The following is a 20,921-nucleotide window of genomic DNA, read 5'->3' as shown; positions in this document are numbered from 1 at the left end:
AGCTTTCCGATCGGGTCCTGTCTGCCCTGTGTAAACCCCTTCACACGCTCTCTGTTCTTACAGAGAGATCGTAACTGCTCACAGGGCCTTGGAGGGCCACCCAGCCTGACGGGCGCCCCACACTCCTCCCCCTGCCCCTCCCCCTCTCTGCTACCCCCCGTCCCCCATGCAGGGCTGTTCTCCTGGGGCCTTGGCCTTCCCTCCCTGGGGTGTCCCCCTCCAGCTCCTCCATAGGTGACCTTCCTTGTCCTTCAGGCCTTGGGTTAAATTCTGCCTCTGCCCCAGACGGCCCTTCCCTGACCCCCTACCCCGGGAGCACCCCACGTCCCAACCTCCCCTCATCACTCTGGGGATGCATAACCCGGGAGGTGATCACATTTCATCGTTTATTTTTCCCTTCTCACCCCTTCATCGTCACTCACGATTGTCTTATTTACTTGTGGATTTCAGTTTCTCTCTGCTGCCAGAATGTGAGGGGCACACCTGTCTTAGTCACTTGTGAGGAGGTAAAGGCTCAACAGCAGTGTCCTGGGTATGAATGGCCGGCTGCCCTGAGGGCTCGGGGAGCAGGAAGGCACTGGGGCTCCTGCAGTGATCTGCTGCCCCCTTGCCGGTGAGGAGGTGACCGCGCAGCAGGCTGACTGCAGAGCAGCAGCCCCCAGACTCCGAGGCCAGTTCTCATCTGATCCAACGGCTGCCTGGGGTTTGGACGGCGTGTTGCTTTGCTGGGGCCGCCGTAGCTCTGCGGTCTTTGGTAACTCAGAGCCCTGGTGAGGTGGTGAGGTTTCCTGTGGGCGCCTCCCCCCACCCCCGCCGACGCCAACACCCAGGGGAATATTTGGAAGCAAGCTTGTCGAGGCTTGTGAAGTGGTTTTCTTCCCTCACTCCCAGACCTACATCCGCCCTTGGCCACCTTTGGGCCAGATGCCACCTACGGCCCTGTTTGAAATGGCTTAAGAGTGACAGCCCTGGGCACGGGGGCTGCTTTGTGGGCAGAGGGTCCTTTTCCTGCTGAGCGGGCTCTGGTCTCTCCAGGCCTGTCTCCTGGAACGTGGCAGTGGATCTGCCCCGACTTCTCTGAGTGAGGAGGGTCCAGGCGGCCTGGGGACGATGGTGGGGGAGGGCAGTGGCGGGTGCCAGGTGTGACTCGTGCCCCTCCACTCCCCCACCCTGTGCCCAGCCTTCAGCCAGTTCCCCTCAGACAACCTTATTGTCAGAAGGCGCTGACTCAGCCGCCTGAGCTCATCCAAAATTGAATCAGATAACACAGAGCCTGTGCTGGACCGGCTCCCCATCTTCTGGAGTCTGTCACTCATCCTTGTAAAGTAACCAAGAGCTGGAATGCTACTTGCCCTACCATAGTTACCCTCGTATTTTGTTTCTGTGTTTTTCCATTTGAATTATTTTCCCCACTCCCTCCGTCCTGGTCGTTTTGTGGTCTCTCCTCTTTTTCGCCCTGAACTGAGAGGCCTGCATTGCATTCGTTAAAGAGGCCCCAGACCCTGTCGACGTAATGAGGCTTCTGTTACCATATTGATTTTTACCATTTTTAGAGGGATGCAAATCGGTACTGCATGAGGTGATGTCAATCCAGACGCTGGCGTGGAAGCCGGCATTTTTGCTCTGGGCCAGCCTTTGTCCAGAGGCTCATGGGGACGAGGCTTCTCATTGTTCTCATTGCAGCTTCTCGTGGAATGAAAATATTTCAGTTCCCCAGACTATCAAAGCTGGAGCCCTTGTGTGTTCTCTGGCCCCATTTCAAGAGCTTAGTTGATTGTTAAGGAAATTCTTTGGCTATGTTTTTCTCTTAATATGGTAATGCTTTTTTTCACTTTGGCAGACTCTCTTCAGGGTATTCGACCAAGATTATTATTTATGGTTCTGACAGAGCCGTTGGGTTTCGGGACTGAATTTGTAGGTGCCTCATCGGGAATGTCTCCTTCACTGAGGAGGGAGGGCATGCATTGCCAGTTTAGTGAGTATGTAGCAGTGTGTTGGGGCCCAGGGTTGGCCAGCTGTGGCCTGCAGTCCAAATCCGGCCCTCCATCTGCTTTTGTAAATAAAGTTTTATTGAAACGCAGCCATGCCCATTTGCTTATATATCAGTAGAGTCTACAGCTGCTTTTGCTGGACGGCAGCAGAGTAGAGTAGTTGGGATGGAGACCACATGGCCCATGAAGCCAAAAGTAGTTACTCTTCGGCCTTTCACAGAAAAAGTTGGCCAACCCCAGTGTGAGATGATTAACACCTTGTTCTAAAGGAGCAAAGTGTACTTGGACCAAAATATGCTCTTAAGACCCAAGTGAGGTGAAGCACGAGGTCACTCCAGGGGAAAGGGCAGAGAAGCTGATCTCATTTGCTCTTGTGGGGACTGTGCTTTTTTGCTGAAAAAGATGCTTCAGTCTTGCCGGATTAAGCAGAGAGAGGCCTTAGTTTTGACCATTTCTCTGTAATATCGGTAGAGAGGAATTTTGTGAATTTGAAGATGTTTTCCAAATTATTATTCAATTTTAAATCCTAATGATCTTTTAAGGTCTCATTGGTTCATTCTTTCAGTTATTCCTTATTCATTCACGGAACCTACAAATATTTATTGAGCATCTATTTGACCAAACACTGTGTTAGGTGCTGAGGATGTAACAGCAATGGGCAAAAGCCATGGAGCTTACGGTCTAGTGTGGGAAACAGGTAAACTGGAATAAATATGGTGGTTGGTACAATGAAGGAACAGATAGAAGAAGCAGGAGAAGGCACTGGGGCTGGGGAGACCCTGAAGGTAGTATAGGCAGAGACGCTTATCTGAGGAGGTAACATCCAAGCTGAGACGTGGAGGACAGACAGAGCCAGCCAAGGGGAAGAGTGGGGTACCTAGGCTTGCTTAGATTTCCTTTTCTGCCCATCCTGAGGACTTGGACCTTCGGCCCAGTGCAAACTTATTTCCCAGGGAGTTTTTTAGAGGCCTCCAGAACACAAGCCAGTGCCTCTGGTTAGCTGGTTCTTCTGCATATTGTCCATGTATCTTACTGGCCTTGGTTCTTCGGGGTTCCTGATCGTACTCTGGAAAGCTCCAATTTCTTATGTCAATCTCCTGAGAGTCTAGAAGTGCAAAGGATTCATAATGAGCTGGTCACCTCTTATTCATGGCAGGATGGAGGCAGTTTCCCAAAACTGGTTTCCTAAAACCAACCACTTTCTATGGCAAGGCAGAAATAAGACATTCTGGTGAACTGAGGACTGATTATTCTAATAAATGTGCTAAGCAACAAGTCACTTTTGTTAAATAAGGCACCAGAATCTGATAACGAGAACATAGGACTCAGGGTATTTCCCTTTTTGCTTTGGCTGCCAGGCAGCTCATAGAAACCGTTGGCCCTGTGGCTAGAATATTTCCTATGCCACCATTTTATGTCATAAAGAGATATGGATTAACTTATTGTAGTAAGCCCTGTGTCATTGACCATCTCAAATTATTTTTATCTAGAGGAGGTTATACATCTTTAAGAATTTTTTAGAATAAATTTTACAAGAACGATATATCCTGCATATGGAGCCACATGAGCTCTAAGTGGTCATGGGTAATGGTCACTGTGCCCTCAATTCAGTTCAGCAGTTACTGAGTGGCTGCTGTGTGTTGAGCACTGAACCTACCAAACAGAGTGAGACCACAGCCCTTCCCTTTGTGGAGCTGGTGGGTGTAAGTTGTCCCTTTACCCACCTGAGCCCTGAGCCTGCCACCATATAGATGGCTGAAAACCAGGCTGCATCCGGAGTCCTTACCCAAACTGAAATGCCAGGCCCTGGCTAACCCCAAGGTTAGTCCAAATATTGGACTAATCCCAATTTTAAGATCCTAATGGATCTTTTAACATCTGATTTGTTTATTTGTTCATATATTCACTTTCACGTCCAATGATTTTCATAAATATTTATCGGCCAAACAATGTTGTAGCAGCAGTGGCTAACTTGAAGTCGCCAGATAAAAGTGGAGGGGCTGATAGATGAGAAGACAAAAGTTACACTGGATGAGATGGTGTTTCTCCTGGTCTCCATGCCACAGACTATATACAGTCACTGGCTGTCGGGCTCCCGTATAGAAATGTTGACATTTCTATATGGGAAAATTTGAAATGCCAGCGTTTCTTGATGTAGCTTAAAGGAGTCTAAATATCATGGTGGTGTGCGTAAACAGTGAGGGGGAAGTTTGCTTCATTAGCCCTTTCTCTGTTTTGTTTTTGCATAACCATCCTCTGTTCCTTTTCTCTCTTTCCCTCCATCTCCCCCACTTCTCTCGTCTGTCCCACCTGAACATCCCCCCACTCATCCCACCTCTTCCCCTCCTCCCCTCCCTGTAGAGCAACTATAATATGTCAATCTGGGGAAACGGATGGGGGTAACTTGATTACACCGTCCTTCCGAGTTCTGTGCGTGCTGTGATCTCGGTGCTGTGTAGCAGGTCCTTCCTGGCCTGGCCTCTCGGCTCACCTGCTCACTGCAGCCGCCCTCCCTTGGTTGTACCCTTGACCTTGTCATCACTGATAACCTCTACGCTCTCTAGTCTGAATCCCAAGCATCTTAGTCTTGGTCCACCTCCTCCTCCCCCAGCACAGCTGCTTCATGGGCATGTGACCTGTGCCCTTACAGACCCTATGCTCAGAATGGAGCCCCGCTTGAGGGTTTAATGCTCTGAGGTCTTTGTTTTAATTTTATCTTTGAATTTGTGCTTTGTAAGTGAAGTCTGATGAGACAGTGGAGTATGTGCTGGGGCTTAGAGCCTTGGCCTCCGCACTGTTCCTTTTCCTGTTGCCTTCCTACCTCCCCAGGATGGGTTCTTGGCTTCCCTGCTCCTCTGGCCCCTGGGACCTCTGACCCCGCACAGCAATCACTGCCACCCTCCTTCCCCCAGGGAGTACAGGCATGGGGTACATACACCCCACAGCATCTTGGGCAGTGGGTGGATGATGCCACAGGTCATCCTGCTGGCAGCAAGGCAGGGCTAAGCCTTTTCCACCCCATCCAGGTACCTAGTGCATCCTGGTGCCGAAGGAAGTTGCAGTGCCCTTGGGGGTGGTCCATCCTCTGTGGGTTGGGGCAGTGAGCTCTTGGGAAGGGGAGAGGCCTGGCTCTGCTACCCTGTCCCTGCTCGGGCACAGTGCATTGGTCTGTCCAGTAGCTGCTGAGCAGGGCACTGAGTCTGAGTCTCCTGGGTCTGCACTCACCCCATGGAAATCTCTGTGCCCCAGGGAGCATGACACTAAACAGCAAATAAAAACGTCGGGACAGATGAAGGGAGAGAGAGAATATAGAAGAAAAAAGAAAGCTTTATATTTTAGTACCTTTAACGGCACTTTTTATGCACTTTATGAACAAGGGGTCTCCGATGTTTATTTTGTCCTGGGCCCTGCCAATTACGTAGCAGATCTGTGGTTCACCTGGGTCCACCCATCTGCTCACACTTCCCGGTCCCTCAGCCCCTTGTGGGCTCACTTCCCTCCTTCCCCAGGCAGGATCCTTGGGTCTCAGGCAAGTCTTAGCTGCTAACATCCCCCTGAACTCTGTGGTCTAGTTTGCTGTTCCTTAGGAAGCACGCAAGTTCAATGGCACTGCTTCTTGCTGTGTGTGGGGGACGCGCACGGGAGACGTGCTCTTTTCCTCCATTGCATATTTTTTAAAGAAAATGAAAGGTTAGCATAACTGTTTCCAGAAGACACATTGAATCACTTAGTTGACTCTCAGCCAGTTGCTGCAACATTAACCTCTGAAGCAAACTTCATCCAACACACAACACCAGCCTGCAAGCCCCAGCCTCTTGAAAACGGTGTGCTGGGCGGCTGGCGGATAGTGGCTTCTGCAGATTCAGCAACAAAAATATTTTTGTAACAGGAGCAGTTTATACTTTGCAAGGAAGAGAAAGAAGTAGTTGACTTGCCTCATGAGGTTAAAGAAAGTTGCCAATTTTTCTTTTAGTTTTATTTGTTCATTTTATTGCTCTTCTCTCCAAGCTTTAGTGAATGAGGTTGCAACGAGAAAAGCGCTCAAGGGCTTTTAGGCCAAACCCAGGGCGGCCAGAAGCTGAAATGTTGATGGATCATTGTTTTTAGGTCCGCTCTAGATGATTTCTGGCTGAGCCAGCGTCTGGAGAATTCCAGGAATCCCCTTTCCTCTTTTTTTTTTTTTTTTTTTTTTTTTTGCGGTAAGCGGGCTTCTCACTGCTGTGGCCCCTCCCGTTGCGGAGCACAGGCTCCGGATGCACAGGCTCCGGACGCACAGGCTCCGGACGCACAGGCTCAGCGGCCATGGCTCATGGGCCCAGCCGCTCCGCGGCATGTGGGATCTTCCCGGACCGGGGCACGAACCCGCGTCCCCTGCATAGGCAGGCGGACTCTCAACCGCTGCGCCACCAGGGAAGCCCTCCCCTTTCCTCTTGCGGCTGTAAGAGTTTGCAGGGATCATCTGACCTCTTTGCGTAGTTGTATGAAAAGAGATTTATGAAGGACTCTGGTGCTTGTTTTTTTCCTTTTTAAAAAAATAAATTTATTTATTTATTTGTATTTATTTGGGGCTGTGTTGGGTCTTCGTTGCTGCGCACGGGCTTTCTCTAGTTGTGGCGAGCAGGCGCTACTCTTCGATGCGGTGCGCGGGCTTCTCATTGCAGTGGCTTCTTCTTTGTTGCGGAGCATGGGCTCTAGGCGCACAGGCTTCAGTCGTTGTGGCGTGTTGAGCTTCAGTAGTTGTGGCTCGCAGGCTCTAGAGCTCAGGCTCAGTAGTTGTGGCACACGGGCTTAGTTGCTTTGCGGCATGTGGGATCTTCCCGGACCAGGGCTTGAACCCGTGTCTCCTGCATTGGCAGGCGGATTCTTAACCACTGAGCCACCAGGGAAGTACGTCTGGTGCTGTTTTGATCTCACCAATTTAACCATTGTCTGCTAATAGGTTTTTTTTTTTTTTTTTTTTTTTGAAATCTACCAGGTCTTCTGGAAAGATCCCTAATTGTCAGAGCTGGGATGACTTTGGACATCACCAGGCTCGACTCCCTTATTTTAGAAGTGATAAAACTGAGACCCAGAGAAGTCTGTCAAGTGGCCCGAGGTCAGAGTGAGTTAATACGGATGCCCTGCTCCCTGGGACTGTGTGCTCCCAGTCTGTGTGGAGGCTGTGGTGGTGCTGTGTGTGTGTTTTGTCTGTGTCTTCACTCTGCACCACCCTTTGTGGATGCTGGAGGATAAGCCCATAGCGAGTCATCAGCCAGGGCCCTTACTCAGCACAGGCCTTTTCTTCCCTGTGGGAATCAGCAGTTGTGATGGCCCTTCCGGGGGAGCCCAGGCCACACAGCGAGCCCGTGAAGCAGGCAGTGCCACACAGCCGGGGCTTGTCTGAGGGTACCACCGTGGCCTGGGCCCTCACCCTGAGGACGTGTGACCTTGGCTTCCTCTGGCTGGCCTCTGCTCTGACTTCCTTCAGCTCCCTGGCCCTGTTGTGTGTCATCTCTGCTCCCGTCTCCTGCCCCTGCCCCGTGGAAGGTCTGGCACAGAGAGGCTCTTTATTGGTGGCTGGCTGTGCACCCTGAGCATCTGGGCAGTGAGCACTGGTGAGAACACCTGGGCTCTCGGTACCACCACCACCAGCTGCAGGACCGTCGGTCCCCTGGTGAGCGGAATGGGCACTATGCCCGTCCCATCTGCTCACGGACAGAGCACAAGGCGTGTAGGGCATGCGAATAAGAGGGAGGTCTGTCTACACTGACGAGGCTCTGCTCGGACCACTTGTATTTCACGCTGACTGCCCTGGAAATGTGTGGCCATTGCTTTCCTTTGAATCAGACTTCTCCTCTTTCTCCCCTCCGCCAAAAAAAGAAAGCTGCCTGAAGGAATATACACCTACAGATGTTTCCAGACACGTATTAGCATCACCACTGTAAAAGGAACCATTTTTTCCTAAGCTTCGGTGGACTCTGATGGTGGCCCAGCATGCAGCCCTTCTCCTCCCTGCTGGCACAGCCCTGAGTTTGTTTTAGGTCCACTCCTGACCGCCCCCCATTCCTAACTCAGGCAAATCCTGAGAGGCTAAGGCAGTCACCAGGGTTACGATCCCCCCCGCCTAAGGGTGGTTGAGGATAACCTTATGACCAGGCAGTGGCTGATGACCCACGAGGAAGAATGTGCTGGGCCCTTCTGGATTCTTAGCTCTACTGAAGAGACACACAAGGGAGAAAAGAGTCTATTACTTCCAGTGGGCATTGCTACATCTTTGTGTCATGCCTGGAATGATGGTGGCCCTCCTGTGACCATGAGCCCAGGCGGCCGTTGATCAGATGGAAAGAAGGCAGGAGCTTCTTCTTGACGTTGTCCTTGAGCCTTTGAAGTGATCAGCCCTGCCATCACGCCCTTGAGCAGGTGGATGTTTACTCCATTTTGCATTGGGTTTTTTGTTACTTGCAGCTGAAAAAAAAAAAAAAAAAACCCTAATTGATGCACCCAAATCATTTTTAGTGTTGATCTATATTTAGCCTTTATGGAAGGTTCTAGGCTGAGCTGCCCTTGGGGAGGGAGATGGATTTTATCTCTTTTTACTGCTGTGTGTTCTGCTGGCTTGTGTGTTTCCCCCCACCATCGGACAGTAAGCCTGGAGGGCACGGGTGGGTTTTGTTGATCTTTCATGTTCCCTGTGCCAGGCCTGTCCTCAGTGAATGCTTGTCGAGAAAGTTCTCTTTCATGTAGGCAGTGTTTTGTGGGAGCAGTGATGCCAGGCCTGCTGGTTGTTGTCTGTTTGTTTGTTGGCATCTAAACGAACGGTAAGAGCCTTCTTTAATCATGCCACTCACCAACCTCTTCCAGGTTTTAGCAGTAAATCTATCACACAATTCGTATCCTGCCTACGGCTCGTAGTTAGCTTAACTCGGACATGGAGTCCACACGCAGGACTCTAACACCCTCGTCTGGGCTATCTCCATCGACCTGGCTGGCATGGCCAACGACCCGGTTGTTCTCGGGATCCGTGTTCCCTTCCAGCCCCTCTTGTTGACTCTGCTGTGAGGCCGGCATGTAGCACAAGTGAGTCACTTGCAAACCGAGGATGCTGTGCCTTTCAACGCGGACGTCCCCTCTTTCCCACTGGCCTCCCAGGTTCCTCCCTCTCATGAACAAGAGCATGACCTTGAGAATGGGCAGTGTGATGGACTCACTTTGGGATGCCCCTCGTCCTGGAGGGATTGGGACAACATGAGCTGCACGCTCTCCTGGTGGGGCCCGAGGGCTCCTGCTCAGTTCTGACCCGGAGCCTCGGGGTTGAGCTTTCGCCACGTTCAAACTCCCCATCCGGCTTTGCTGTGTACCCGACTTGCATTTCACCCTCCCTCCCTGCCAGTGTTTGGAGAATCTGGAGACAAGGAACGGGAGCCGCACGCCCCAGTCTCCCTCCTCCCCACTCTGCTCCTCCCGCCTGCCAAGTGGAGGATGGATGTCTGCGCCTTTACTTCGTAGGCGTGTTGCGAGGCTCCTGCGAGATGCTGAGATGTGGGCTGTTAGGAGAGGGTCGGGCATCTCCAAGATGGCCTGTGGCTGGGCCGCTTCACAGGGAGGCTCAGACAGAGCATCTGCCGCAGGGAGCCTGGAGCCGGCTTTGATGTGGGCGGCCTGGGAACCAGCCTGCGGACAGCAGCGTGGGGTTAAACCAGGAACGGGTGGCCCCAGGGTTTCCCATCTGCAGGTCAAGGCCGAGGCGTGCCTTGGCGCTTCCAGCTGCATCTGCTTTTCATCTCCCCCCGAGTCCCCCCATGGACTGTGTGTCTAGACAGCTGTGGAATAAAACGCTCAGTTGCCGAATAGGAATTTGGCCAGCAGAGGTATAGCTGCGCCGAGCAGACAGGCCCAGGGTGAGGAGGGAGGCTGAGAATGAGCCCCACTTGGATCTGGAGCCGGCTGGAGAGCCTGATGCCTGTGTGGCCCGCTGGCACCTGCGGGAAACAGGAGCCAAATGGCCCCCAAAAGGCATTGTGACCTCATGAAGGGCTGTAAATCTGGCCTGGCCCACATTTGCCCCACGTCACTCTCTTGCAAAGATTTCTGCCTACAATTAGAATTCACAGTAACACCTACAAGGAGTGAAGGTCTGGGAGGGGGGGGGACCTGTTCTCTCGTTTAACCAGGCTGCTCATGAGCTGTGAGGAGTCACTCCCTCTCTGAGCCTCAGTTTCCACATCTGTAAGATGGGAGGAAACATGCCCTAACTGCCAAGGGGGTCATGAAAGAGCTTTGTCACCCGGGAGGTAAAATGTCACCTGTGTCATTCCTTTCACATCAGTCCAAGCTTCATAGTCTAAGGATCCCCCTTGATATGTGTCCACTTGCTTATTTCTGTCTTACGATTGTCCTTTAGAATCTAGGAGATGTTTGAGTGAATAAAAACTTAAACAAGGTGATACTTGGTGTTGCCATCGGTGCAGGTTTGGCTAAATGACCACTTGTGATCCGAATTTCTTCCCCTTGTGTTGACGTGAGGATTGGTCCTCGGGGAGACTCTGGGCTCCTATCACTGGTGTCCACTTGTCCAAACCTCCATGGTCACTACAGTGTGGTGACTTCACTGCACTGGAGCCAAGCTCATCCACTGGCTTCTCTGGGCCCCATTACTGGCCACAGGCCTGTTCCTCCCCAGTGAGTGCAGCCGGCAGAGCAGCAGGCCCTGGGGGTTCTCCTTCCCTCCTGGGGGTCTCTCCCCTCCGTCCTCACAGCTTCTGCCCCCCAAGATCACATGCCTCCTTTTCCCATCCCCTGGGCCTGAGCTCAGACTTGGAAGAGGGGAGTTCCAGGGAGCGCTGTCTTTGGCCCCCTCTGCCTTCTCAACCCCCTGAGACGCAGGGGCCTGGGTCTGGCCCCCTTCCGAGAGGGTGGAGGTGGAGGAACGGGGTGGGGGGTGGGGGATGAGCAAATGCTAATTAAGACCCTCCGCAGTCAGTCCTGCCCTGTAACTTTCTGATGTGGTTCTCGGCTTGTGGCTGAGCTGATGTGGGCTGGGCCCGCCTTTCTGTGTTTGAACCTGACCTCTTGCCTTGAAGCTGGTGAAAAGCAACTGTGATCTTGGGCAGCCTGGCAAACCCAGCCCAGGAGCCTTCGCCACTGTGTCCCCTTGCCCACCCCCCAAGCCCAGCCCTGAAAGCAGTCCCTGAGCCCTGAAGGAGTGGTAGTGTCCCTGGCGGGCCTCCCCACAGTGGCCAGTGCTCATCACTGGCCCTGACTCCTGCCCACCCACCCGCTGTGGCTACTGGATGAAGTCATTCCTGGCAGGGGCGGCTGGCACAGGCCCAGGGTAAACAGGCCACGCTGAGCTCATTGGCGTGCTTCTGAGTGAGCTCGGGGAGTGGGGACTGCAGGCTGCCCCCTCCAGAGCAGTACCACGCACGCCAGCCTCAGGTGACCGCAAGGGCAAAGTGTCACTGTCAGGGCAGGCCTGTGCCACCAGCCTCCTCCTAGGTGGAGGGCTGGGTGACACGCGCTACTTTGTGGGAGTTTCGTTGGTGGGGTTTCCCCCATTGAGACTGCACAGACCCTGATATTGATAACAATAACCAACACGTCTGGTGCTTACATGTCCCAATTACATGGTGCTTAACTGAGCCAGGTGCTCTTCAAAGAGCCGTTCAGGTCTCAAGTCGCTTAATTCTCACAACACACCAATGAGATAAGTGTGTTGCGTTATTCCCGTTTTCCAGATGAGAACACGGAGGACCAGAGTGGCTGTAAGCTCGAGCCAGGATCTAATCAGGCCGCCTGGTCCCAGGTCTGTGCTCTTCACTGGGGCGCTCTTCTAGGCTTCTCAGTGCCTGTGATCTGAGGGGCATCCCTCCTCATGCAGCCCCTGAAAGGTTTAGGTCTTGGATCTCTCCTTCGATATCCCTTCTTCCTCCCTGTGTTTTCTGACCCAGCTTGTTCCTGACCAGCATCTTCCTTATTTGGGGTCAGAGAGAGTTCTTTGTGACTCAGTACTTTGTGGTGGATGAGAGTCTGGGTTCGGGGTTGCACTTTTAAATCCCTGGCCGGTCTCAAGTCACACAGTTGCTTGGAGTCTCAGTGTCTTCATCTGTTAAATGGGCCCAGTGATCTCCCCATCTCATCAGCTGGTGTCTGCTTCATCCCTGGCGAAGGAAGTGCTACGTAACTGCTGGTTTCCACCCCCTGCATCCTCCCAGCCTCCTCTCCTCTTTCCTTCTTTGTCGAGGTGGACGAACATGAGGACGCTTACCTCGCAATTCGCACTAGGCCTGGGCCAGCTCTTTGCTTTCTGGGCTGGTCCACACTGTTCAGAGCAGCTGCTCATTTTGTCTCAGGAAACAAAGGAGAAAGGAACTCGGAGGTTTGCCTGGCTCCAGGGAGGAAGGGAGGGAGGAGATCTTAGAGCCTTCTCAGACGGAAGCCCAGCTCTCAGCCCTAGTGACGAGAGCTGGCTTTATTTTGTCCAGTTTTGGTTTGAAGAGTAGCTTGGGGCTTCTGACTCTGCCTGGCCTTCACAGGGCATTGGGGGTCAACCAGGCTTTGTTGGGTTAATCAGCCTGCCAGGGACGGGAGCAGACGTGGTCGATGCAAGACCTTTCCAGGCAAGGAGAGAGCCCACCTCTTTTTTTTTTTTTTTTTTTTTTTTTTTTTTTGTGGTATGTGGGCCTCTCACTGTTGTGGCCTCTCCCGTTGTGGAGCACAGGCTCCGGATGCGCAGGCTCAGCGGCTATGGCTCACGGGCCCAGCCGCTCCGCGGCATGTGGGATCTTCCCGGACTGGGGCACGAACCCGTGTCGCCTGCATCGGCAGGCGGACTCTCAACCACTGCACCACCAGGGAAGCCCGAGAGCCCACCTCTTGGGTCTTGGCGTCTCGGGGCCCTGGATGCCTTGTTGCCCCCAGCCCCACCCCTGCCCCTCCCCAGGATTGCATGTGCTTAGCACAGAGATGCACTGGACGGAGTCAGGGCAGCTGCAAGCCCACAGAGCTGATTCTACAGAACCCAGGAGGGACGAGCCTATGATAAGTGGGGGCAGATCCACCCCTTCCCCTCCCCCCAGGGGCGTGGGCTCTGGATCCTTCCCTGTGGCTCTCTAAGAGTGCTGCAGTCAGGCTTGCCCCCAGTCCTAAACGTGTCCCCCTCTGTCTCCTGGCCTCCGGGTTTCAGAGCAAGTCTGTGCTGATAGCTTCAAGATGTGCTGAGACCCTGAGTTGGCCTCCAGTATCGGTCCCACGTCTTCCTTGGCGTGTGGCAGCGGCAGTGTGCACTTGACTTGCAGCAGCTTACCACGAGGCACTGTTGATCTTGGGTGGGAGGGAAGACAGTCCTCAGCCGGGAAGGGACGCTAGGCCTGACCTCAGTTTCCTGCAAGGCCTGGTGAGTATGAGCGGTGTCCCTTGCTTGGCATTCCACGACATCTGTGCGTTTATCCGTTCTGTTCACTTAACCAAATGCAGCAATGCCAACCTTGTGTTTCCAGGGAAAGCTGCCCGTGCTACTGCTTGGCCGCTCCTCGGAGCTGCGGCCCGGGGAGTTTGTGGTTGCCATTGGAAGCCCGTTTTCCCTTCAAAACACTGTCACCACTGGGATCGTCAGCACCACCCAGCGAGGCGGCAAAGAGCTGGGACTCCGGAACTCGGACATGGACTACATCCAGACAGACGCCATCATCAACGTGAGCCCTCTCCGCTGCAGGGTCGGGTGGGATTTTGGAAAGCTGGGCTGGGCTTAGGAACCAGGGCTGGAGTCAGGACCCTCAAGGTGCTTTCAAGGATCCCCTAAAGCAGATGAGGCAGAGGGCTGGTCTTCAGCCTGTTGGCAATCTCCGGGGGCTCCTGTGACAGGAACTTAAGATTTGCCAAAGTTTGCAGCCCGGAGGAGCTCTCCACGCCCCCTCCCGCCCTGCCCCAGGGTCAGCCACCCCTGGCTGGAGCTGCTTGTTCAACTTTGTGGCAGGAGGGATGCTCACCTCAGCACAGGCTCTGTAGCCCCGAGAGGAGTTTGCATTGCCTTGTGCGGGGGGAGCAGTCTGGCATCAGGCCGACCCATTCGATGTCTAATGAGGTCAAGGATTATCACACACAATCTCATCAATGGAATCTTTTTGAAGTCACATTTTTCCACTTCAGCTGTTTCCCTATAGGATTAACGTTTCTAAAAAGCATTTTCCCCTACATCTATCTAATAAATAAGAAACACAGCGTGTTTTGGGCACTCGCCGCCTCTGGTAGGCTTTATTCCCAAACTTTCTTGTGATCTTCATGAACTAATGGAAATAGAGCAAACCATGTGGATTTCCAGACCAAGCAGCAAAGTAGGGGTCACATAGATGTAGGGGGGCGGTTTTGAAGATTTGAAATACTGTGATACTGGAGCAAGTGGGCAGCCAGCCTATTGCCAAGATAAGGAAGATGTGTTGGGTGTTTTGGGAATTTGTAGTTGGCCTCTGGGCTTTGGAGCAAAAAAAAACCCCATCTATCCATCTATCTACCTATCTATCTATATCTATATATATCCCCTTTATGACACATCTAAAACTTTCTGAAAATTGTTTAAGGTCCTTTTTTTCCCAGCAAAATATTAGGTAGACAGGAACAAAACTGGGGCAAGAGCTTGCACTCAGGGACCTGCCCGGCAGAGAAGTAGATTGGACCATGTAATGACATAAACTCATAACCTTTTAATTTTTGCTTAATTTCAGTATGGAAACTCCGGAGGCCCATTAGTAAACCTGGTAAGGCCTTTTAAAAATCTATGTACATGTCTTTTTTCCTCTTTTGGTTTCTTTTCAGACATGAACTTGCCAAAGCACATTATCTAATTCTTTTAAAGTGACATCTGTGACTGTACTGTACCTTGCAAATTACTCTTCTTATCTTTTCTGGAAAGAATAAGGCACGATGGAGTTTGGATTGGAACTGCTGTGCCAGCAGACATGCTTATGTTTCAAAGTTACAAGCAAAGACATTGGAATTCAGGTCCAATCCAGGAGTGGTTAAAGGAGTGGGTCTTTATTTTGAAGGTGTCAGCAGTTCTGGCCTGTCCCTACGCTGCCTAAGGAGCTGGCGTGGCTCATCCACAGGGTTTGTCTTGGCCAGGGGCCCTCCTCTAAGACCAGGCTGGAATGAGGAGTTACCCCGCTCACAAAGATGTCACCTAAGTTTATATTTTATTTAAGCAAAAAAGGGAAGCCTTAGAATCAGACAGTCAGAGCCAGGGTGCAGCTCAGGGTCACCCATCCAACTCTCATTTACAGGTGATGAAATCGAGGCCTTGTTTAGCAAAGCGCAGGATGGCAGTGCCTTCTTGATGGTCCCTCTGAGTCGGGGACTGAATTCTCAGCGCTACGGGAAATGTGCTAGAAGTGACTTAAACTGTCCTGGCAGTTTTCCCTTCTAAGTCCGAGTTGAACGACCCTTTAACAGTAGTGTTCAGAATAATGGTTGGATGGTGTGAGGCAAGACCGTTATACCAGGATTATTTCCTATGGTGTGGTGTTCACTGAACTGTGAATTTATCTTGAATTGAAGCACACCCTGTAGACTGGCTTCCTCCATGACTTAGAGCTAGTCTGTGACAAGCAGAGGCAGTGAGATGCGATTGTGAGCCCTCTGCCTGCCCCGAGTGCCCCGGCGTCTGCTCGGATGTGAGGCTTTGTTTTCCTGATGATGAAATCTGTCTGCCCTAAGCGCTAAGGTTGTTTCTCCCTGACGTCAGCAGAGGAACCTTAAGATCACTGGAAATGGGGGAAGCAGGAAGGTGTGGACAGCCATCTAAAGGACTCTGGGGCTTTTGGAAATGTATCCATGCCAAAGGAGCAAATGTACATTTTGAAACTGTCTCTTGTGTCTGTTGCTGTTTTTTCGGCGTGGTGATCACTCAGCTCTGAGTCGAGTGGGTGTCGATTCTTCCATTGCTGAGATTGGCTTACGCTGCCCAAGTCAGGCCTTTCCCTCTACGACCCAGGACCCCCCTCCCTCCAGCTCCCCCCACCTCACACATTTCTCTGAAGCAGCTCCAAGGCTCCTTTCTTGCAAATTCTCCTCTCTCTATTGGTGCATATCTTCAGGTGAACCTTCATGGATTCAGTAAGCTGTTTCCATCTTGCTTTTCAGGATGGTGAAGTGATTGGAATTAACACACTGAAAGTGACAGCTGGTATCTCCTTTGCAATTCCATCTGATAAGATTAAAAAGTTCCTAACGGAATCCCACGACCGACAAGCCAAAGGTAGAGCAAGGCCCAGGCAGCCCTTGGGAGATTTAGGCCTGGGGTGCCCCACGGGGACTTGGGTCAGGGAAAACGACACCCTGAAGGTCAGAAGGGAAAGGAACGCACGCTATTAAGCCCGTGGTATTAGGTCATAGGTGTTGGACTATTTTCGACCTATGATCATGAATGTGTCATATGGTTCAATCGGGTATGTACCAGGCATGATCCTGGGTGATTTCTGTACATCATTTCACTTCATTATTCATTATGTCATTTAATTCCTTTGCTTGATCAGGTGGGAATTATTAGTCCCATCTTACTGATGAGAAAACTGAGATTCACGGAGCTCATTCATTCCACAAATGTTTATTGAACCTTCTGCTCGAGTCTGGCTGGGGGTTTGAGGCTCAACAGGATCCCTTGCAGGTGTGATGTTTACCTTCTACCTGGGGAAGAGAGGAGGCAGGTAGGATCCCAGTCAGGATTTGAACCACAAGCCGAGCGCATCCCCCTATGGTCCTGACTCTACACAGCAAACTGGGGGATTGAACCCCATGGCTCGTGGTGTACCCGGCACAGCCGCCAACTGGGCTGACCTTCTGTTGTCCTTTTGTTGTCACACCAGGCAAAGCCATCACCAAGAAGAAGTATATTGGCATCCGAATGATGTCACTGACATCCAGGTGGGTAACAGGATGTCTGTGTCTGTCTGTGTCTTAAATTTAAAACAAACCTAAACTTCAGAAGACTCTCATTGGCACCCCTAAAAGGGAAACCTTACTCTGCTTCAAGACAGCTCAGTTTCTGGTTAAAGTTAAGTAACATGAGGAAAGAGAGAAGGGCCATTAGCCTTAGCCTCTTGTTTTATCCTTCATGTTTGTTTCTGGGTTCTGAGCAGGTCCTTCCTTCTGGAAGATTCCATTCTTCTTTGAAGGCAGGCCTGAAGAGCCGGGGTGTTCGTCACTCCCCCATGCCTTCCTTTCACCACTTGCTTTGTTGAAACTCACATTCCAGGAGTGCCCCAAACACCTCCCTCAGCCCCAGAGCGCCCTGCCTTTCCTTAGCTCTCCCTCCTGTGGCCTGAGGCTCCTGGAATGCCAGTCAGGCCCAGCATGACAGATGGGCTTGTTTTTCCCAAGCTGGTGGAAGTTGTGGTATGTGCCTGCCAGACTCATAACATACTGGCATTTAAAACTTGATGAAAAAATCTGGTGTAATCGTAGGAGTCCTGGTACCTAAGGGCTCGGTTGAAACTCTTGTATGTGAAGTTGGCAAAGAGCAGAACATATTGATATAAATATTAATATATTAATTATTGTAGTTAATTAGCTATTAATTGTGAACACACGACTATAGTTTAGACACATGTAATAAATGGTGGTACCTTTCTCAGCTGGCTTGCCAAGACTAAAATGTGCATCAGGTCTTGTTTGGGAACTCTGAGAGATGAAGGCATAAGGAAGGAATATGGGCCCTGGGGTCCAGCTTCCTGAGTTCTTGTCCCAGCTCTACTGTTTCCTGGTTTGTGACCTTGGGATGACTTGACCCCTGAGTGCCTCAATTTCCTCCTCTCCAGAATGAGGATAACTGTGCAGGCATGTTGGTATGTGGTGAAGACTGAGTGATTTCATGCGTATCAAAGCTTGGATGAATGGGTGGTGGCCGTGGTCACTAGCCACGGCGACCCCGCCCATTATTTATCACGTGCTTGGCACTGGGCCAGGTGCTGGACCTAGATGGTCTCATCGGGTCCTCACGACAACCCCATGTCGTTATCCCTATTTTACAGGTGAGAAAACTAAGGCACAGAGAGGTTAAGCACCTGCCCAAGATCACACAGTCAGGAAGCGGCAGAGCTGGGGCTCCAAAGCAGGCCAACCATGATATTGTACTGACTCCTTAAGTGGTAGCTACTATCAATTAATAATAATAATGATAAAACACTTCCCTTGCTGTTATCCAGTAACTCTAGGAAATAGGCAATTTGAAGCAGAATCAAAATCCCTGGAGGAATTTTACGTTAGAATCAGGGAAGGAGGAGAAGCCAGGCAGGAGCCCCGTTGTTACTTAACATTAATACAGGTGTTCTTTGTCCTGAGCAGCAAAGCCAAAGAGCTGAAGGATCGCCACCGAGACTTCCCAGATGTGCTTTCAGGAGCGTATATTATCGAAGTAATTCCTGATACCCCCGCAGAAGCGTGAGTTAGAATTATTTTCCCTTTTCCTAATATCCTTGTGTTTCCTGAAGGTAGGGGGCAGGGGGCTGTTCTTTTCGTATCAGCTCAGGTGATTGTGAGAATCCTTGACAAAATGGTCGGACGTCCTTGGTCGACCCTGCCAGTCAGGACTTCCAGCCTGGTTCAGCTCAGGACTCATCAGCAAAAGGTTGCTTCCTATCTTCAAAAGTCCTCTTGCAGAGGGGTATCAGATGGAAGGAGTGATATCGGACTTGTTATGAGTCTCCAGAACAGGCCTGGCTGGGGAAAGAGGCTTGAAGGAGCAATGTCCCAGAGACCTCAAGCAGTGGTCCTGTCCTAGGCTGCTGGATGCGTCTCCTCCTGAAGCCTTCGCTAATTATGTCTGTCATCAATCAGGCCATACTTATCCACACCTCTAGAAAAATAACCCAGGGAACGTCAAAATAATGTGAAAAGAAGTAGGTCAACTAACAATCAGCGTCTGTTACCTGTATCGATGAAATATCCAGAGAGAGGTGCTAGACCAGGGAGGGGCCAGCAAACTGTTTCCTGGGAACCAGATCTGGAAGAATCGATTTTGCATTTTTAAGTGGTTGAAAAAATTTAAATGAGAACAGTATTTTAGGACACATGAAAGTGATGTGAAATTCAAATTCCAGTGTTATGTAAATGAAGTTTTACTGGGTCACGGCCATGCCCAATAGATTATATGTTGTCTGTGGTGGCTTTTGGACTACCACGGCAGAGTTGAGTTGTGATGGAGACCATCTGGCCTGCAAAGCCTATTATATTTCCTATCTGGCCGTGTACAGAAAAAGTTCGCTGACTCCTGTGCTAGACCATTAAGAACCATAACCGCTTATCGGACACTGTCATCCAGAAGAGCTACAGTCCCAGCAACAGCACAAAGCAGGTGTCTCACAGTAGAGCCATCAATTCATCCCCGTAGGAGCTGCTCTCTGAGTTGTAACACCCATTACAAGCAAGTTGGCCACGGTCCTGGTACATGGTAGATGGTACATCCTCATCTCCTGTGGGGTCCATCTATGATAAGATCATACAAGCGCTGGTAGGCATTTCTACAATGGACATGATTGATGATGTGGCCTAAAAACCTCAAAAGGAAATAATGCAACCCATTGGTGGTTTAAGCCAGTCTCACATAAGTTAACTATTACCCCACCCTGTTTGCTCTGGGCTTTGAGGTCCTAAACTGTGCCTCTGTCGATGTAAAGTTGATCACCTTTCGTGGCAGTTAGACCAGGAGGAGTGGAAACATTACAATCGCGTTTCCCTTTGTGTTGCAGCGGTGGGCTCAAGGAAAATGACGTCATCATTAGCATCAATGGACAGTCAGTGGTCTCCGCCAATGACGTCAGCGACGTCATTAAGAAGGAAAGCACCCTGAACATGGTTGTCCGCAGGGGCAATGAAGACATTATGATCACCGTGATTCCTGAAGAAATCGACCCATAGGCAGAGGCATGAGCTGGACTTCATGTTTCCCTCAAAGACTCTCCAGTGGACGAAGCATGATGACTCTGGGCTGGTGGCACTGGATGCCCAAGACTTTTGACCGCCATGTTGCTTGTTCAGCAGAAACACTGGCCAGCAGAATCCTTCTTGATAGGTCGTAGGCAAACCCAGTGTAATGTTGTAAACCCGCAGGCAGAAGCTCGCCCTTCTGTATCGTATGTACGCAGCGTGCTTTTTCTTGCCAGCTTGGACTGCTCCTGCTTGGACAGTCAACGTTTGTCTCCTTCTTTAACCGACTCATCCTCTTAGTCCAGCTAAGGCTGTTGCTATAACGCGTAGGCAAGAGGAAGGTCCCATGGGAGCCAGGATGGTACCGGGCGTGTTTATGCTTTCCTCCGAGTCAGCCTCCAGAGGAGGGAGATGCCGAGACCACGGGAGGGTGAAGGCTGGCTTCCAAAATGGCCAAAGTTGCCTCTTTTAGGAACCTCTCCAGAACTGGGAACACAGTGACTTGGAGTTTGAGCTATTAAAATACTTCTTCATACTTTGCTTCCTGGTGTCCTTCTTTGCTGGGAACGGCTGGAGTCTCTTTGAATTAATTATAATGTCAACGGCCTGCTCATTACACCACGTTGTCCGTGCGGGTTGAGCTTGAGGTCGCACCACTTATTTCAAAATCATCCCGGGGGGTTACCAGTGCTGTGAACACTGCGCCTGGCCACCCTGGCTTCATGAAAGAGGCCTGAGGTCAGTTGCCCTTGAACCTGGAGTTTTTCAAACTAAAGAGAGGCTGTTAACTCCACACATCGTGCAATGAGTCAGCAAAGATTTTCTGGACCTCTGCTGTGTGCCAGGCAAGGCACAGGGCCAAGGGTAGAGGGGTGAATGCAGAGTGGGACCCCAGAGCTTCTGTTGAGAAACTAGATCTCTTTCTGAAAGGGAGATGGTTCAGGAGACCAGGATGAGACCCAAGAACAGTCCTGAGTCTTTAGAAGGCACAGGTTGAAGCTGATTCCAGCTGTCTGGGGCTCTGAAATAGATCTTAAACCT

The 20,921-nt window shown here is 51.2% G+C and overlaps 1 protein-coding gene across 1 annotated transcript in view; it reads left to right on the top strand.

Moving 5' to 3' along the window:
* The window catches only part of HTRA1 (HtrA serine peptidase 1), a 57,525-nt gene extending 37,110 nt beyond the window's left edge, over positions 1–20,415 (top strand). Inside the window, exons 4-9 of the mRNA XM_060098608.1 lie at positions 13,466–13,660; positions 14,687–14,719; positions 16,101–16,215; positions 16,823–16,880; positions 18,300–18,395; positions 19,703–20,415. Of these exons, the coding sequence (XP_059954591.1) occupies positions 13,466–13,660; positions 14,687–14,719; positions 16,101–16,215; positions 16,823–16,880; positions 18,300–18,395; positions 19,703–19,871 (666 nt within the window). The 3' untranslated portion in view covers positions 19,872–20,415. The remainder of the gene's footprint in view (positions 1–13,465; positions 13,661–14,686; positions 14,720–16,100; positions 16,216–16,822; positions 16,881–18,299; positions 18,396–19,702) is intronic.
* Positions 20,416–20,921: the final 506 nt, after the last annotated feature.

The sequence above is a fragment of the Mesoplodon densirostris genome, chromosome 1, assembly GCF_025265405.1.
Source record: "Mesoplodon densirostris isolate mMesDen1 chromosome 1, mMesDen1 primary haplotype, whole genome shotgun sequence".
Taxonomy (NCBI): Eukaryota; Metazoa; Chordata; class Mammalia; order Artiodactyla; family Ziphiidae; genus Mesoplodon; species Mesoplodon densirostris.
This window is presented reverse-complemented; position numbering and strand designations above follow the sequence as displayed.